The sequence below is a fragment of the Phyllostomus hastatus genome, unplaced genomic scaffold, assembly GCF_019186645.2.
Source record: "Phyllostomus hastatus isolate PE091 unplaced genomic scaffold, TTU_PhHast_1.1 phas_contig_40, whole genome shotgun sequence".
Classification (NCBI taxonomy): domain Eukaryota; kingdom Metazoa; phylum Chordata; class Mammalia; order Chiroptera; family Phyllostomidae; genus Phyllostomus; species Phyllostomus hastatus.
The window spans coordinates 57,546,965-57,562,607 of NW_025333872.1; the positions used below are offsets into that span (position 1 = coordinate 57,546,965).

At 39.3% G+C, this 15,643-nt stretch overlaps 1 protein-coding gene across 2 annotated transcripts in view; it reads left to right on the plus strand.

Moving 5' to 3' along the window:
• The window catches only part of ARMC2 (armadillo repeat containing 2), a 97,909-nt gene that overhangs the window by 34,324 nt on the left and 47,942 nt on the right, over positions 1-15,643 (plus strand). For both annotated transcript variants that reach the window (XM_045843817.1, XM_045843815.1), the window contains 3 exons: positions 3,329-3,504; positions 8,687-8,789; positions 10,095-10,318. In XM_045843817.1, coding sequence (XP_045699773.1) covers positions 3,329-3,504; positions 8,687-8,789; positions 10,095-10,318 — 503 coding nt within the window. The remainder of the gene's footprint in view (positions 1-3,328; positions 3,505-8,686; positions 8,790-10,094; positions 10,319-15,643) is intronic.

The following is a 15,643-nucleotide window of genomic DNA, read 5'->3' on the forward strand; positions in this document are numbered from 1 at the left end:
AGGAAGTGCCCTGGCACTCTGCGGTGCCCAGCAGGGAAGGCCCACGATCAGCAGGTCTCTGCAAAAGGGACCTGTGGGAATCTTGTCAGAACGCCCCTCCTGCCACCCTTCTCCCACTTTGCCTCTGCTGGGGAGTCCATTTCTGAAGTCAAAACAGGCTCCGGGGGAGCTGCAGTGATGGCCCCAGGGGTGAGCTCAGCGGCCAATGCACAGCGCCCAGTGCACAGCGCCCAACCGGCCTTCACTGGGAATCGTGGCTTGAGTGTCTCTTGGATAAGCACAGCAGCATGGTAGCCACAGGAAGGGGCCCTGGGAGAAGTAGGGTAAATGAGGCCCCCCGCAGCAGCCAAGCCAAACAGGAAAGTCATGCAGAAGACCTACTTCCTAAAGGTTCCAATGACCTTGGCTCCCTGTAGGCACCTAGTTGTGTTCATGGCTAAAGCGGGAGCCCTGGACAGATGGCCACAGGGAATCACCTAATCTGTGCTCGGTAGGGCTCTTGCCTGCCAGGTGAGCAGTGAGTGAAACTAGATCGTTACCACAGTCCCCTGCAGCTCAGATCCCTGAGGGTGAGAGTGGGATGACTTTGTCCCATCTGGAGGGACTCATTTTCACCCTCTTGTTAGTGGACCAGGTCAACGGCAGCCCTTTTTTAGGAGATGTGTGCAAAGGCTGGTGAGGAGAGCAGTTAGTCTGGGTAGGAGTTTGGAAAGAAAGTGTCCTAGGAAGAACACAGCAGCGGGGAGAAGAGCCACTGTGCAGAGGCCCACCATGGAACAAGTCTTCAGCCTGAAGGATTTCAAGAGGGGTCCAAGGGCTCTGCCACCGCGGATGCCAACGGGAGTCAGCAGGAGCTTGGGGCCAGAAACGTGGGTGAATCTCCCTCCTCAGAAGGAACATTTATGGGCAACTTTAAGAACAGCAAAAGGGGGCAGGGCTGGGTTACTTGACCCTTCGAGATTCTTTTTTTTTCTTTTTTAACTTTTTATTTTGATGTAATTTTAGGCTTCTAGAAAAGTTGCAAGAATGCTACAAAGAAATCTTGTATGTTCTTCCCCCAGGTTCCCAGATATTACTATTTTACTACATTTGCTTCATCATTCTCTCTCTCTTCCTCCCCTTCTTGCACTTTTTCCCTACACCGCACCCCTCAACACACATGCACATTGTTTATTTTCCTTTTTTTAAACCCTTTGAGAACAAGTTGCCCACATGATGTCCCATAGCCCTAAGTGCTGTGGTGTGTATTTTTAGAAACAAGGGCATTCTGTTACCTATCTGGAAATTACCATACAGTAAATGATGAATCTGATCCAGATTATTGCCAGTTATCCTAATAATTTCCGTTATAGATAAAAGAAAATCCTGGATCACAAGTTCCAATTATTTGTTGTGTCTCTTTTATAATCTTAATATATTTGAGGAGTTTACAGGCTGCCTTGCAAATTGGGTCTGTCTGGTACTTTCCCAGCTGATAGTTACTGATCAGTAACTATCTGACAGTTACTGATAAATCGAGGGTAGGCATCTGAGGCAGGTGCATGGGGTGAGCAGTGCCGGGCCCCCAGTGCACCCCCTTAGGAGGCGTGTGAAACCGACTCGGTCTGTGACTGATTGTGATGTGACCTTGGATCACTTGAGGAAGGTGGCGTCTGCCAGATTTTTCCACTGGAAAATCACTATTTCCCCCATGTTTGAGATGATGTTGTTTTTACTACTCATTGAACTTTCACCCACTAGCTTTAGCCCCTTGAGAATCTTGCTAGCTCTTGGATTCAAGTTGTCTCTGAGGCTATATGGTATTTATAAAAAACCTAAGAGTATAAAGTGTTGATTTGATCAATAGTTTAAAATGTGATCCTTGAGCCTTCTTTTTAAATTTCTTTTAAGCTAACACAGATACTCTTGAGTACAGCCCACCAGGCTGAGGATTTTGTGGAGGGAAGTATTAGGAAAATGCACTGAAGTCTACACCCACTGCCAGAAAGTGGCCTGTGGCCTGGCCTCCGGTTTGTGAAGAAACTGCCAGTCACAGAAGAATAAAACAACAAAAATGTTTTTTACAATAGCTCAGGTTTTTCCCTTTATTTAAAGTTAGTCCAAGTCATTTCCCATCAATTCATTTATTTCAGTGCATAACTGAAAGGCATTGAAGGTTACTTACCCATTGAGGTTTAAACCTTTTTCTTAGATGTTATTGTTGAAAAGAGCTAAAAATGGCCTGAGTCATTTCCTTCTGCAGGCGCACACTTCCTCTATGTGGGCTTTTAAGAGCACATTATGGTATTTATTTAAGATTGGTTTCCTACTTTTAAATTTCGTGATGGAATCTATCAAAGATAATATTTTTCAACTGAAGGCCTTAGACCTTGGATTCTTATATTTCTCCTCCCGTTTCATGTCTCCTGCTTTTCTTCCTTGTGTGCCTATTAGAATGGCTGCCACTTTAAAAAAAAATTGCTTTCCTCAGAATTCTAACAGAAGACCTCTTTTTTATTCTCCTCTTTTCTAATAACCACCTCTCAATAATGGTGGGTGTGGTGACACTTTGAGATTTTGTTCTGTGTGAGCCCTCTGTTCTCAGATGATGAGCATTCTTCTCAGAAAAATATTGATCATCGATTTAATCAAAGATGTATTAGAAAACAAATATGCATTAGTCTGTGTTGCCGGTTGTCAGTGCAGTGTTCTCATGGCACCACGCACGATGGATGCAAACGTGCGTAAGACAGGATTCCCACCACAAAGCGTGACATCTGTTTGAGGGCCCTAGACATATAGCATAACATACATGTACATACATGTGAGAAATAATAGTACAAAATGGCATTTGTTGTATGTGGACTAGTGCACCTTTTCTTGATAAGCCAGAACCTCAAGAGAGCCTTGAAGGACCTGAATCAGTAGAAACAAGGAGGAGGAGAACATTCTAGACCAGTAGAGCTGTGCCCCAAAGGGCTGAATATGGAGGTGCAAGTGGTCTGCTTCCATGAGCCTGAACAGAGCCCTGGCTGAGGTGGAGGGTTTTTAGAATAAAAGAGACCAACTGAAATAGGTACAATTCCATTCTTCAAAATGCTCCTGAAAAGACCGTGTGTGCTCTATAAGCTGACTGATTAGTAAGTAAGTCAACTTGGTAGGAGATGGATTGACAAAATGAAAAAATCAAGTTGATAGCAATGATAAGAAAAGGGGAAGAGCATAGTTCAGGAATTTGAAGATGTCCAGGGAAATAATTATGGGTTTTTACTTACACTGTCTGTGTTTGACACACTTGAGAACTTGACCTTAATTAGTAAGTGCTGCCTCCCTCTCTTTGCCCTGACAGAGGAAAACATTGAAATGATGTGTGCTGCTTGCACAGAACTTCATCACGCTTTAGAGGAAGGACACATGCTTGGAAATAAATTTAAGAGAAGAAGTACTCTCCTGAAGACCTTGTATAAGCTAGTCGATGTTGGTTCAGACCCGCTCAGCCTTAAACTGGCAAAAATTATTCTAGCAGTAAGTTCTTCTTTCCTCTGGCCTAGTAGATGGTAATACATAAAGGCTTTGTTTAATGCTTCACTTGTAAATATTACAAAGATGATCAGAAATGCAGTATACTTGCTTAGAATCTTGAAAAAAATTAAGGCATTAAACTTATATCCCAGAATTTGACTAGAATGTACTGTCTAAGGAACTAAGCCTGAGGACACAGAAAATGTTCAAAAAACTCTTACATGTGGACTGTGGCTAGGTTTAAAAATGTGACAATAGGCAAATACATTCAGAACGGTTGCTCAAATAACTGGACTGGAGAGCAGTATCGGAGAGTGCAGGCTGTGGTTTCTGCTCTGCGGTTTCTGGTGGGTGCTTGATTTTGCCACGTGATTTAATAAATAACTTAAGATAACTTGAGCAATGGATACAGTGGCCAGGTGCTTTATGAACTGGCGTGAAGCAGAGAAACAGCTGCATGCGGGCGTGGGAAGGTGATCATAGAAGGCTCCTGTGAGGTGTCGGAAGAAAAAGCCAGACACCAAATGAAAGCGTAAAAACTCTGTCTCAGACAAAATGATATCATTGTTTGAGGGGAGCACTTTGTTGTCATAGCCATAAACAGTTGGAACCGAAAGATAAGTCACAGTTATTATAGAATGTTCTAAGACAGCCGCTAAAACAAGTGAAGCTTTGTTTACCCAGTTTCATAGAAGTAAAAGCTATTATGTTAACAACCCATAATTTATATAATTTAAAATCCTAAAGTACACAGTGAAAGTAAGCATTGGCATACTTGCTGACAGTGTAGTGAGAGTGTCCACCGTCTCTTACTTTGGTACCTTTCATGCGGAAGAATATTCGGACTGTATACTCTATGCAGTTCTTTGGAGCAGCTACATGCTTATTCAGCTGTTATCCTAAACTATTCACCAACCCCCTTGTAAAAATTGTGATATGATATATGACTCAGAAAACAACATTTCTTTGAACTAGTGTGTTCAGTATTATTTAAGTCCCCCTTCCTTGATGATAATTGATCAATCCCTTTAGTGAAACTAAAGGAGCATAAACCACAGGGAGGACTTCAAGTCAAAAGTTGTAAGTAGAGATAACAGGATATCAGCATGCTTGCCCAGTTCCCTTTCTGGCCCTGGACTTGGGGCACCTTCTGGCCCAAGAGAGCGCCGGTGTGAGTCTGGAGGGCTCTGCCAGTGCAGCTGCCAGCTGCCCAGGAACTGCCTTTGGTTTTCCATCCAGATCCTAGACATCCTGGCCATACAAAGCCAAAAAAAATCAGTAAATCAAGGAGTGAGAGAAAGAAGGAAGATGGTATGAATTTGTTAATGCTTTGCAGAGAAAGTATTATCTTGGTTACTAAAGGTGCCATTCAAATGAATTATATACATGACACAATTTAACAATTTTAAGGCAAGCCGCTAAGTGGTCTGGCAGGCAGTGAACATGTTCCGGACAAAACGCACGTTTAGATGAAGCCCTCTCCATGGCATTGCCTGCCTTGCTGTATCAGGGGCGAGACTCGCTGGGCCCCACTCCAGAGTGCAGAGACAGGTAGGCTGTCCCTTCTAATTAACTACAAACCCACTGGGCCAGCCCATCAGGCTCAACTTCCCATTTGCCTCCTGAATCTCCTCTAACATTCCAGGCAAGATGTTGTTTCGCTTCGGCCTTGATGATGGGGTTCTATGTGAATTTTTAAAAGACCACATAAAATGCTGTTGAAAACAATCAGCAAAAAACTAAAGGTATATAGGACTAAGAAGTTTTTAATAACTTCTTTTGCCAACATTTAGTTTATCTATCAATTTAATGTAATAATTCAGACATTTTAAATTATTTGTAGTTAAAAAATTCAGTGAGCGCAATGTTAGTTGTTCTGATTTCTTGCATTCTTTGGTTTAGTGGAGGTTTGTCAGACCACTTTAATTTTACTCTTTGTATTGAACAATCTTACAAAAACACATCAGTCTATATTCAGATTTTTTTGAGAGTATAAGCATATGTACACTATGAATGTAACTATATTCAGGAGGGGGAAACATTTAGCACCCTGTATGAGGGTAAAAAAAAACAAAACAAAACAGAAAAGAAACACCAGTATATCAACAGTGATTATATATAGTGGTAGTGTTATGAGCGATTTTAAAACTTCTCTTTAATTTTTCAAATTTGCTTTAAATAGAAAAGACTACTATTTTTAACATAAGAAAAATACCCCACCAAAGGACCCAGCTTTGTGCCAGGGACTCTTGACACTGGGAATACAAGTGACTAGCAGAGCCCCTGCCCTCCAGGCTGGCCCCGCAGCCGGAGGGACAGACAGTAAACACATGAAGTGCCCAGTGGGCTGCTGTGTGCTGCGGGAAGAACATTAACCAGATTAAAGGGAATGGACAGTGTGTGGGGGGCAGGGCGGGGAGGGGGAGAGTGCTGTTTTATGTAAGGTAGTCTACATGCTTTGCATATAATGTAATATTTTACTAACTTTTCATGTCTCAAAGTCATAATTTTGCAGTTTTCAAAAGATAAGGTATAAGAATTTGCTTTGAATGTAAACTGGCCTTATAGCAGACCTGTAAATTGGGAGTTATTTGTTGTTTTCTTTAATGAAAACTCTGACACTTTTTCCCCCTTTGGTACTTTTCACTAAGAATATAAGACTTGGGTGTGTGGAGGGTGGGGTTGGTTGTATTCATTCATTTATCCCACAGGCTTTATCAAGCGTGCAGCACATGCTGCGCACTGCCATTGAAAGAGCAGTAAATTGTGATTTTTGACCTCAAAGTCTCACAACATTATGGAAGATTGTTGACTAATTAAAATATAAAAAATATTGTTGACTAATTAAAAATTCTTACGTATTAAGAACATTATATTTTCCATTGATGTAGAATTTTTTTCTATTTTCTTTCACTTGTTTTCTGAGTGCTTACACAATATTTTTTTAAGCACTCAATCATTAAAAATGTGTATGAGTTCCCATTTCCATTTTTCCTCCTGAGAACAGCAGGAATCTCCATTCTGCCATATGTGCTTGTTTCTGAGGCTTCTGCAACAGGGCTCCTCAGACTGAAACGTGCGCAGGATCCCTTGGGAGCTTGTTAAAGTGCAGGTTCTGAATCAGTCCTGTTGGGCAGGGCCTGGGATTCTGCATTTCTAATATTGACCAGGTGATGCCAAGAGGAGTTGAATGACTTGTCTGAGGAGCAGACTCCTCAGTTGCAAAATGGGAATGACAACACCTAATGTGCAGGGTGGCTCTGGCATAACAGGTAAAGGGCCCAGAGCAGGGGCCAGACAGAAGCTACTCCATGGAGAATGTGCCCCCCCTCCTCCAGTGGGGCTGATTGTATTCATCACTGTATCTCCTACAGCGGGTGCACAGTGCACAATGGGCATTCAGTAATATTTATGGCTCAAACACAAAACACGTCTTTAAAAAAGTATGATTGACAAATTCCATTCTCTTTTTTAAACTAACCAAAACTCATTAATAAACAATATTAAAGATAATTTGAAAGATACTCTTTAATGATAACATAATGACCCTTATGCCTTCCTTTTCACACAGATAGATTTATTTGCTCAGATGACCTTAATCCTACAAACCTATTTTATACTTGTGCAGTGAGGGAATGTAATATTTCTATTTTATAATAGAAATATCAAAAGCTTATAAATGTCTTTTTTAAAACATAGTGTTCACAGTTATACTTTTTGTGAATGCTTAATATGAGTAGTATTGATGTTCCACAATTTATCAAATTATTCCCTAACATTGGGATCTTTAGGATTTTTAGGATATTGGATATTTAGGATTTTCTTTTTAATCTTTACTACTTTAAATTTAAAAAACAGCTGATTTAGATGATTCAGTTAGTCCTGCTATACTGTGCTTTTTAAAAAACATATGAGGTCTGTCTAGAAAAAGTCTAGCCATTGTTAATATAATGAGAACATTTTGCAGGACATTGATGTAACCTGGCAGCCAAGAAAGAAGGGACTGGAATGCACATGTGTGAACAATGATGACTTCACTGTACCAGTCAGTGAGGGTGGTAGATGCCACCGAGTGAGTATGTGTACTGTGTGGCCATCACATTCAAAATGACTGAGTGAGTAGAGCAATGAATCTGCAACAAATTTTACATTAAGCTTGAACATTCCTCTGCAGAAACTATTTGATGATGCAGAAGGCCACAGCTATGAGCAACTGGTGATTGGCAGCTTCATCACAACAATGCACATCTCGTACAGAGTTTTTGGTGAAACACCAGTTCACCCAGGTGACTCATCTCCCATTACAGCCCAGATTTGGTCCCTGGGACTTCTGGCTTTTCCCAAAACTAAAATCACCTTGGAAAGGGAAGACATTTCAGACCACCAGTGAAATTTGGGAAAATATGATGGGGCAGCTGACGGTGACTGGGAGAACTGTGTGATGTCCCAAGGTGCCTACTCTGAAGGGGACTGAGGCATCATTGTCCTGTGTACAATGTTTCCTGTCTCTTGTACCTTGTGTTACATGGCTGGATACTTTCTAGACAGACCTTGTATACTTCCTTATCACCCCTATGTTTAATTTACTTGAATTTTTTCTGTGATTTAGAAGGTAATTTTAAACTTTGAACATTACTTGTCATTATCTCAAAGCATTCCAGAAAATTCCTTAAAAATAAAGAAATATGTATATTACCTGATGAAAGAATGACTTTTTAATTTTCTTTTATACAAATGATAAAAAGAATCGTACTTTTCCCCTTTCTTTTCTAACTTTCACCTCCACTATGTTTTTGAAGGTAGTTTAATCTGAAATGTTGGTATCCATCTTTCTTTACTTTTGTGTTTTAAAGCAACTATTCCATTTAATTAAATTTATCAACATTATCTCCCCTTTTTCCTCATATACTCTTTAAAAAGTAACTAGTAATCTCACATATAAGCATGTGCCTTTATGAAATAAAAAATAAACACTTATTATTAAAATGTGCTAATCCTAAATATTATTTATATTAGATAGTTGGCAAATAAGTGGCCAAAACTTTTGAAAGTTAATTTCTGTAGAGCTTTGTTTTATATTTTAAAAATACTCTTGCTGCACTTTTAAAATGAGAAGTTTGTGTTTAGAAATCATGGCATGCCTTTCCTTCCCTCCGTGACAGACATGTGTTTTCCTTCTCTGCAGCTTAAAGTGAGCAGAAAGAATCTCCTTAGTGTCTGCAAACTTATATTTAAAATTAGCAGAAATGAGAAGAATGATACTCTCATTCAAAATGACAGCATTCTGGGTGAGTATCATTCAGCACTACCACTGACTAAATGTTGCACTTGAGTGTAAAGTTAAAATTAACGACATGTGGAATTTTTTATCTCCTAGTATTATGTGGAAGTTATGTGACATTTGTACTCTATCCTTCTCTATGTTTTCCACATTCCATTTAATATATCCTTTGGAAGCTAGGAGGGTAGTCTGCTATTTTTGTAATGCTTGTAGTATATGTGACTTTGCAAAGTGTTCCCTATTGAAAATTTCATTTCCTGGTCTTAGATTTATTATCAGGAAAAAAACACACACCACATTTAATAGTATTTAACATAATTGAAGTTCGTGTCTTTTGTATATAGTAAGAATGACTAAAACTTGGAAGACTTCTATAACTGTTGTAGAAATTTGTCATCCAAGTGTCTCAAATGTGTTTCAAATATGTAGATAGAGAAATTTTACTACATTCTAACTACCTAGCTAATGAAATCTAATTCTTGATGTGCTCTTAGATAATTAAGATGCTTAAATCATTACCTAAATAGAAGTCTTTTATGAAACAGCATTGCTGATCTAAAGGAAGGCAGCATGGCAATACTTTGAGTCCTCTTTTTGCAACATGAGAGGGCAAATGGTCTTCCGCTTTTTTTCTACCCCAGTAAACAGGGACAGGCCCAGTCAAACACTGAATCAGCTCTTTGAAAACTGTAGACTAAAAACAAAGATTCTGATAAATGATCACTCTGACATTAATAAAATAAAATATGAGGGAGGCATAAAAAACCTTATCAGAGTTGCTTGGATTATTCCTAAAACCTAGTAATAGTATGTTTTTGGATGGATGTTCTGAAGTTGTCTTGGGAAAGGGTGGATATTATATCTGAAGCATTCCTTTCTACAGTGATCAAGATTTTTTAAAAGGTCCTATCTCAATTAATTTTCCATTCATACAGCAACTGGTATACACTTCATGGTTTGTTGAAATGTAACTCCTAAATTTCTTTAATAATTAATTATTCTACAATAATTCAAAATGTGTGTAATCAAAATAAAGGTTGGTAAATGTTAGCAAGAGACAAGGGTTAGCATTTAAAGAACACTTTCTTATTTATATATTATAGCCCGTCCTTTTACTGTCATTACTATTATGAAGATTTAGCTAAAAGTAGGTTTTCCTCTTTATACTAATCAATAATCCCTAACAAGCATTTGACTTTAGGTTCTGACTTACATTCTACAAATTGTATTTGACATTCACATACAAACACTTTAATATATCTCTGTCCAGCTGATATAATCACACATTTGTAATACTCCATCTTTTTGACAGAGTTGTTATTGGAGGTCCTGAGAAGGGAAGACCTGCAAGCGAACACTGAAGCTTTTTTATACTGTATGGGGGCTATCAAGTTCATTTCTGGAAACCCAGGATTTCTCAATGAAATGGTCAGCAAAGGTGCTGTGGAAATACTGATGAATTTGATAAAGCAAATAAATGAGAACACCAAGAAACACAGTACGTGTTTGCCTGATTCAGGCCACTTGTTAGTTCAAGTAAGTATTTTACTTAAAGAGGTAAAATGTGTAAAATTAGTTTTCATGTTACCTAGTAACAGTTACCTGCCAAGTGACTACAACAGGTAACAACAGGTGGGCTGTTGCCTACATCCAGGCGGGGGTGCCTGGCCTTGGGGACAAAGGGCAGCAGCCAGTGCCTCACCTCCTCCCCACGTATGCCTGTTTCCCCTGGAAAGGCTCTTCCATGCCTGTGCATGGAGCAGCTGTCCACACAGCTTGCAGACAAATTTTCCACTACCCTGCAGAGAAAGAAGGCCTGGGAGCATGAAAAAGCAGCACCTTTTTGGAAAACAATTGCATGTCATAATCAGAATTATAATTATATGGAGATTGTTCATGACGATGGGTGGTAAATGTCATGAATCTTGTATCTACAATAAAAACCAGAAAGTTAATGAGATTGAGTGGGTAGTTGTCGAGGGCATATGTAGATGGCATGCAGGCCTGAGACTACAGGAACGAAGGAGAAAAGAGTGAATACATTTAATAGGACCAGGGCAGGGAGAAAAAAGGCATTGTGTGTTAGAATTTTATTACTTCTTTTGTGGCAGATTAAATTTCATAGATAAATTATTTTCACTGGAGCTGCTTCAGCTCTCATATTCTTTTTTAGATGAGATTTTACTCTTTAATAGCGTTTGTATGTCAGATAATAGCATCTTTGATGTAATAATTAATGAGATTTGAAATGTGCTTGTCAATTAATGAGGATTGATTAAGTACTCAGAGCCCTTGAAGCCCTTAGGGAAATGTGTTAAAAATTAGATCTAGGCCCTGGTATAAAGATGCATAAAGTGTTTATGATGATTATTAATTTTGGACTTGTGGTTTTGTCTCCATTTTGAAGATTGTAGAAACCTCTTTGTCACAAATGATTCACAATTCTGCTGGCTGTGCCATCTTTTGGCTAGGAAGACTTAAGAAACATTATATTCACACTGCCAGCGTTACTATTTAGTTATTCAAATTTTCCCTCAGTGAATAATTATTTTGGTTATATAATTACACTTTTTGTTAAAATGCAAAAAAGTATAAGGAAGTGTATAAAAATAAAACAGCTTTTATTTTCTCCCTGAGATAACAACATACCTCCAACATTTTAGTATCCATTCTTTGAAGCATTTCATGCATATGTATACTTACATATGTATAATTATATATAATTCTTGCTTTTTATCATGGAACCTGTTTTTTTAATAGTTATATTTGCTTGTTTTCCATCATTTTTTCCCTCCTTGTTTCTCCTCCGGTCCACCCAGTTGGCCATCTCTGTTCACACTGATGTACTCAGAGCCTTCTATTATACTCATAGGCTTCAAAAAGTGTAGAAAAGCCCTTGTCTTTTCTCATTCAGCAATAGTAAAACCCCTTTGAGTCAATTCCACATACTTATTTTATTTTTTTTAATGGTAGCATAATATTCTGTGACTAGGCTGTACCTCAAATAATTAACCATTCTTCTATTGAGATATTCACTCTGTTTTTAGTTTTGATTCAACAATTTCTGGAATTCTTATCTAGTTTAAAGAATCTTTTTTCAAATTATTTATCTATGTATATTTTTATAATAAAATGAATTAGAAAATCATAAATTGTAAAATATAAATATTTGTATAATTAAATATAAATATTTATATTTATATATTCACATATATAATGCATTGGAAAGAGCTTTTTAAAAAATATTTCATTGATTATGCTATTATAGTTGGCCCATTTACCCCCCCTTATACCCCTCCACCCTGCACACCCCCTCCCACCCGCATTCCCCCCCTTTAGTTCATGTCCATGGGTCGTACATAGAAGTTCCTTGACTTCTATATTTCCTATATTATTCTTAACCTCTCCCTGTCTATTTTGTACCTACCATTTATGCTACTTATTCCCTACCTTTTCCTCCTCTGTCCACCTACCACTCCCCCGCTGATAACCCTCCATGTGATTTCTATTTCTGTGATTCTGTTCCTGTTCTAGTTGTTTCCTTTGTTTGTTTGTTTGTTTGTTTTTAGGTTTGGTTGTTAATAGTTGTGAGTTTGCTGTCATATTACTGTTCATATTTTGATCTTCTTTTTCTTAGATAAGTCCCTTTAACGTTTCCTATAACAAGGGCTTGGTGATGATGAACTCCTTTAGCTTGACCTTATCTGGGAAGCACTTTATCTGCCCTTCTACTCAAAATGATAGCTTTGCTGGGTAGAGCAATCTTGGATGTAGGTCCTTGCCTTTCATGACTTCAAATACTTTCCAGCCCCTTCTTGCCTGCAAGGTTTTTTTGTGTTTTTTTTTCTTTTTTTGAGAAATCAGCTGACAGTCTTATGGAAACTCCTTTGTAGGTAACTGTCTCCTTTTCTCCTGCTGCTTTTAAGATTCTCTCCTTATCTTTAATGTTGGTTAATGTAATTATGATGTGCCTTGGTATGTGCTTCTTTGGGCCCAACTTCTTTGAGACTCTCTTGAGCTTCCTGGACTTCCTAGAAGTCTATTTCCTTTGCCAAATTAGGGAAATTCTCCTTCATTGTTTGTTTAAATAAGTTTTCAATTTCTTGCTCTTCCTCTTCTCCTTCTGTCACCCCTATGATTAGGATATTGGAAAGGTAAAGTTGTCCTGGAGGTTCCTCAGCCTCTCCTCATTTTTTTGAATTCTTGTTTCTTCATTCTGTTCTGGTTGAATGTTTATTTCTTCCTTCCATTGATCCAAACCATTGATTTGAGTCCCGGTTTCCTTCCCACCACTGTTGGTTCCCTGTAACATTTTCCTTTATTTTACTTTTCATAGCCTTCATTTTTTCCTCTATTTTGTGACCATAGTCAACCAATTCTGTGGGTTTCCTGATCATCAGTGTTTTGAACTCTGCATCTAATAGGTTAACTATCTCTTTGTCACTTAGTTGTATTTTTTCTGGAGCTTTCATCTGTTCTTTCGGATTTGGGCAATTTTTTTTTTTTTGGTCTTGGTGTGATGTTAGGTAGTAAGGGGTGGAGCCTTTACTAGGTGTTTACCAGGGTGGAGCAACCCCCACGTCACTGCGTCACTGCGTTGTGACTCAGTACGTTGGGGAGGGGTCCAAGAGGGAACACAATTCCTTGTTCCGCTGTCTGCCAGATTTCAGTCACTTCCGGATTTCAGTCACTTCCGGGGCTACGCCCAAGCAAGCTGGGCTTTTCTGGCGCTGCTTCCCGAGTGGGTGGGTTTGTGTATGTTCTAGGACCCCCGTGGGTCTCTCCAATGAACTCTCCCATGGGGCTGGGAGTTTCTCCTGACACCGCAACCCCCACGGGTGTTTTTAGTCAGAGGCTTTGAGGCTTTATTTCCCTGCGTTGGGACCCTGGGTTACATGGTCTGTCTAGCTCCCCAGTTGCTCCTCCTGGTTCATGCGCACTCAAATGTGGGACTGCCCAGTCTACCGGCCGCTGCCTTGCCACAAGTCCTCTCCGCCCTGGATGCCCCTCTCTGCCTCTCCTACAGGTCTGTATGAATGTTTCTTCTTTAACTTCTTGGTTGTCAGACTTCCATACAGTTCGATTTTCTTGCAGTTCAGTTGTTTTTTGTTTTTAAATTTGTTGTTGTCCTTCTTTTGGTTGTGCAATGAGGCATACTGTGTCTACCTATGCCTCCATCTTCAGAAAGAGCTTTTTAAAACCAGACTCTCTCAATATATGTGTGTACACAAATATATAATTGACTATATATCTGTGTCTATAATATATATAAAGTAGACTGTATGTCTATACCTCTATATATCTGTGGATAGATAGCCTGGTTTAAAAAGAGCTCTTTTCAACCTATTTTTATATATAATATTGTGTATTTTTAAACAATTATATAATGTTATATATTTTATATTTATATAAATATATTTACATAATTTATACATTTAAATATATAAATTTATGTATACTTATATTTCTCATTTATTTATACATAATAAAATATGTAACTATATAATATATAGGAGCATTGAGTATATCAAATCAAGAACTAGGACCTCTGGTATACCAGCAAGTACAGTGTTCTCCCTGTGTTTCTCTTTTCTCTCCCTGTTCTCTCACCTCAGCTTCATCCGGTGCACACTAACTCACTAGGTCAGATGCCCCTTTTCTTTCCTCACATGCACGCACCCCTCTAGGGCACTGTGGTGCGGAGCCCTGTAGTGACGTCCTCCTCACTGCCCACCAGCTCTCGCCAGGCACTGTCCTCTGAACTTGCCTGGCATCTACTGCCCACATGACTGAGTACCGTCCCAGAGGCATAGTCAGCACCCCACTTCTACATCCAGCAAAAGAAAGTGGGGCCTGGCCCATGGCCACCAACTGCCTTTTGCATCAACTATACAATGTCAGTATGTGTGTCTACAGATTTGGACAGGGAGGAGATGTTGTTTCAGGATGTTTCATTTGCAAAATCCCCTGAACTGGACATTTCATCATATATGTATAATTAAAACAAAGAGAAACTGTTTTGTATTATACGAATGATAAGAAGTAAGCAACAGAACTTCACTAGGAGCGCAGAGGGAAATCTCTACTCTGTGAATGTGTAACACTGACTGGGTTTTGACCAGCCTGCTCATGTGCAAATTCAACCAAACAGATCTGGCCATGTGCAGACTTGTTTGCTTACACCAACTTGTAGAACCTGGTAACTCTAGCTCCTGAGGCATTTTTTTAAAAGGCAACTTTAACTGAAAAAATAAGTTGTTTGTAGCTGCACTAATGAAATAATATCTGTAAGCCAGAGAGAACATGGCAAGGCAGAAAAGATAAAGGCAGGCAACTTTGGACAGCCAGGACTTCCTGTCCTTTATGACTTTCAACCCAGAGAACCTCAGAAGCTTTAGCATCCTTTCTGGGGACCTCCTATTGTAAAACTTTGTACATTCTAGCATCTGGCAGAGTGCTAGAGTCATCCTATTTCCCTAAAGCAGTCCCACTGGGGGCCATTGAATGAATGAAAACATCTGAAGCTGGACCACACAGGTTGTGTAGGATTTAGAGAAAGGGAAAGGGAATGGGACAAAGTGTGTTTGGGGGATACTGAAAAGGTAAGTGGGTCAGTCTAGAAGGATTCTGTGGGTGAGGCATGCAGATGTGATTCAGAGGCTATGGTCTTGGGTCTTGAATATCAGCTGCAGAGTGTGTTAGGGCAACAGGGAGCAATTGGAGGTCCATTCGTGGGAAGGAGAAAATGAGATCAGAGTGGCAGAAAGATGAATGTGTACAAGATATTAAACTGATAAAGACCAAAAGGTGAAAAGTGACAGAAGGAGGATGTGTTAGTGGTATGGACAGATTGGAAAGTTA